The 3,544-nt window shown below is 39.1% G+C and overlaps 1 protein-coding gene across 1 annotated transcript; it reads left to right on the top strand.

Moving 5' to 3' along the window:
* The first annotated feature begins 2,402 nt into the window (after positions 1–2,402).
* Positions 2,403–2,892, top strand: LOC123236299 (NADH dehydrogenase [ubiquinone] iron-sulfur protein 6, mitochondrial-like). Its single transcript, XM_044662600.1, has one exon. It carries the CDS (start codon positions 2,403–2,405, stop codon positions 2,781–2,783), a length of 381 nt encoding a protein of 126 aa, XP_044518535.1. The 3' UTR covers positions 2,784–2,892.
* Positions 2,893–3,544: the final 652 nt, after the last annotated feature.

Here is a 3,544-nt window from a genome sequence, read left to right as displayed (position 1 = left end):
ATGTATTTTGTATTTGCTTATGTGTTTTCTTGTTGTCTTTCCACCATAAAATGCAATTTCTTCAATGGCTGAGAGTGCTTTGTTTTTGTCTTTATAGCTGGAGCACCTAGCATAGTGGACACCCAGTAGGTACGCAATAAATGCTTGTTAAATGAAATTAATCCAGAATGTGTAATGCAAACTTTTAGAACAGCTTTATCTTCAAGGAAGGGTTTTTTTTTTTTTTTTTGCATGAGAAACCTTACTTACCCTTACCATCTGTGAAGTTTGAATGCCTGATCTTCTGCAAAGTATAAACCTTCCATTACACAAGGAAGGCTAGCATTTGGACCTTTTAACACATAAAATAGGTATTTATAGCTAGACTCTAAACATGGGCTTTGACTCAAAAAAAAATTCAACAGAAAAAAACCTGTTTATATTAAACCGTGATGGTTTTCTCCATTGTGACATTTACTGCCCATTTAGATGAAAGACAGGAAAAGGTATTTGTAGAAGTAATATTTTCCTTTTCCTTTATAAGAGAGTGATGTTAACTATTTAATCCTCAGTTTCATTGTCTGTAAAATAAGATGCTTAGACTATAAGAGCTATGAGGCCCCTCCTAGCTCTAACATTCCACGGTTCTTATTGCAGTGGGTAGACACTATGGTATCCCAAATTAGGTTTCTTCAGGATTGGGTAGGGTGGAGCTGGCTACCACTTTAAAAATAAACTCTCTTAACTTAGTTTTTTACACTCCTTTGTCTGTTTCTTTATTTCCTCTTTTAAGATTACTAGTAATTGGGTATGTGGAACAGCTTTCAGGAGAAAATATATAATATAAAATTACTTGTCATCATTATGAGAATGTAATTATCTGGTTCAGAACTGGGTTAGATAGGGTAACCAGGGTTTAAAACTCCTGCTCTTGGAAAAAGGAGAATTCCAAGTCCTCTGAGAGGTTACAAAGTGTGAGGATTTAGTCTTTTTACTTTCTGACCATTTGTATCTTTGTTTCCTCACTTACTAGTCTAATGACTTAAGTCCCATCCTTGGCAGGACAACCAAAGGAAAAATAGGGCCACCTCAGCATCAGTCCTTCAGGACCAAAATGTGGGGGGAGATGGGAAAAAGCTGATCTCATCCTTCCTTTTGTGATAACAGAGTCATAAGAAGGTAAAGCTTCAGACATGTGCGGACTGGTTTCATTCAGGATGTAGCAATCTCCTTGTCCTTCAGTTCTTTGCAGTACAATAACCCAAACTTGCTTTTGACTTATGTTCTAATGATATTTTAAATGTAACCATGGTCTACTCCCATGTTGGCGAACCTATGGAACATGTGCTAGATTGTGCTGGAGGGGCTTCTCCCTTCTCCCTCTTCACAGAATGTCTGAGGACATTTTTCACATGACTAGTACTTCTGACCAGCATCCCAATGGGAGCACTTCCTCCCTTCCCTGTGTGGGTAAGGGTGGGTGGGTGGCTCAATTGTTGTGTGATGGTTACAGTTTGGGCACTTGGTCTCTAAAAGATTTGCCATCACTGGTCTGCTCGATTCCTAGTTGCAACTGAATAAGGGTTAACAACCATAAGGGAGGTTAGTAGGTTACTTTTGAATTCTGAAATCTAGGCAGCTTAGTGTAATGGATAGAACATTGACTTTGCAGTTAGGGAGGCATGAATTCAAAGCCTTCTCTAGCCTCCTCCTAGCTATATGACTATGGGCAAGTGACTTAATTTTTCTCAACTTCAGTTTTTTCATCTAGAAAATGGGAAGAATAATTATACCTGTCTTGCAAGAATGTTGTGAAGCTCCAAATGTATGTAAAGTATTAGCCTTAAAGTGTTATGTAAGTATTAGCTATTATTATTATTAAAATTTTTCGTATGCTTTTCCCTACCTGAACCCCACAACCAAGGGTCAGGGAGGCACTGGTGGCACAGGATGAGGGAAAGAATGATGTCTGTGTATATTTTAATTTCCTCATTTATAAAGTCATGTCTTTTTGGGATTGATCTCTATTTTCTAGCTCTAATGATCTATGACTCTTTTTCCCCCATGCCTCTATAGTAAAAATAACATATAGCACTTGGGAAGAGTACTTTGATGTACATTAAGTAAACATGACATTTCAAGAGAAAGAAATAGAGAGGAATGGGAAATAGTGGCTGAAGGAAAATGTTAGGTTAGAGAAATTCAATTCAATAAACATTTGTTATTTGTCTACTGTGTTCCAGGCACTGTGCTAAGTCTTGAGAGATACAATTAAGGAAAAGAATGACAGTCCTTACCCTTAAGTAGCTTACTGTCCATTGATGGGGAATAACACATAACAGGAGGTAGGAAAAGAGTGGGGAGAACCTCAAGAGGTCTCCCATGTGAAGGCATCTTAAAACTAGGAAGGGATCCCGGGAAAGATGGCGGCGTCTGCGGCGGTGGCGTTTGTGACCTTCGGCCGCCTTCTGGGCTGCAGCCGGGGCTTCCCTGTGGCTGCCAGATGTTTTGGTGTGCAGGTGTCGCCCACGGGGGAGAAAATTACCCACACAGGCCAGGTTTATGATGAAGATGATTACAGGAGGATTCGCTTTGTTGGTCGCCAGAAAGAGGTAAATGAAAACTTTGCAATTGATTTGATAGCAGAGCAACCAGTAAGCAAAGTGGAAAGTCGAGTGATATCATGTGATGGTGGAGGAGGAGCTCTGGGTCATCCAAAAGTATATATAAACTTGGACAAAGAGACTAAAACTGGGACTTGTGGGTATTGTGGACTTCAGTTTACACAACATCACCACCACTGAAACCAGTTATACACTGAAACCAGTACAATTTTCTGCATGAACTGGAAAGACCTCCATGAACTGATGCAGAGTGAAATGAGCTGAACCAAGAGAACATTGTTCACAGAAACTGAAACACTGTGGAATGATCAAATATAATAGACTTTTCTACTAGCAGCAATGCAGTGATCCAGGAGAATCCTGAGGGACTTTTGAGAAAGAACGCTATCTACATTGAGGGAAAGAACTGTGGGAGTAGAAATGCAGAAGAAAAACATGATTTATCACTTGTTTATACAGGTATATAATTTGGGGGTTTGGTTTTAAAAGATTACTCTTTTATAAAACTGAATAATATGGAATAATATGGAAAAAGGTTTTGAGTGATAATACATGTATAACCCAGTAGAATTGCTTGTCAGCTCTGGAAGAGGGGAGGGAGAGAGCATGAATCATGTAACCACGGAAAAATACTTAAAAATAAATTATTTTAAAAGTAAAATTATATTATAACTTGAAAAATAGAATAAAATTACTTGTTTAAAACAAACAAACAAAAAAAAACTAGGAAGGCCATCAAATGCAGAGTGAAGAGAGCTGAAAGTCCAACTTCTGCCCTTTACAAAGAAAGATATTGGGAGGAGTTTGGCCCTCTGGTCAAGGGGAGAGGAGGCTGAGGGAGGTGGAGTCAATAAGGCCTGAGTGAGCTGCCTGGTAGTTTTAGAAGTGATGAGTTTATCTTGGGAGCGGCATCTTGACTGGGGGAAATCAGGCAGGACAGC

The sequence above is a fragment of the Gracilinanus agilis genome, chromosome 2 (assembly GCF_016433145.1).
Source record: "Gracilinanus agilis isolate LMUSP501 chromosome 2, AgileGrace, whole genome shotgun sequence".
Lineage (NCBI taxonomy): Eukaryota > Metazoa > Chordata > Mammalia > Didelphimorphia > Didelphidae > Gracilinanus > Gracilinanus agilis.
This window is presented reverse-complemented; position numbering and strand designations above follow the sequence as displayed.

What these genes read in the sequence shown, in the direction of transcription:
- LOC123236299 (XM_044662600.1), top strand. Translation starts at nt 2,403, where the DNA reads ATGGCGGCGTCTGCGGCGGTGGCGTTTGTGACCTTCGGCCGCCTTCTG.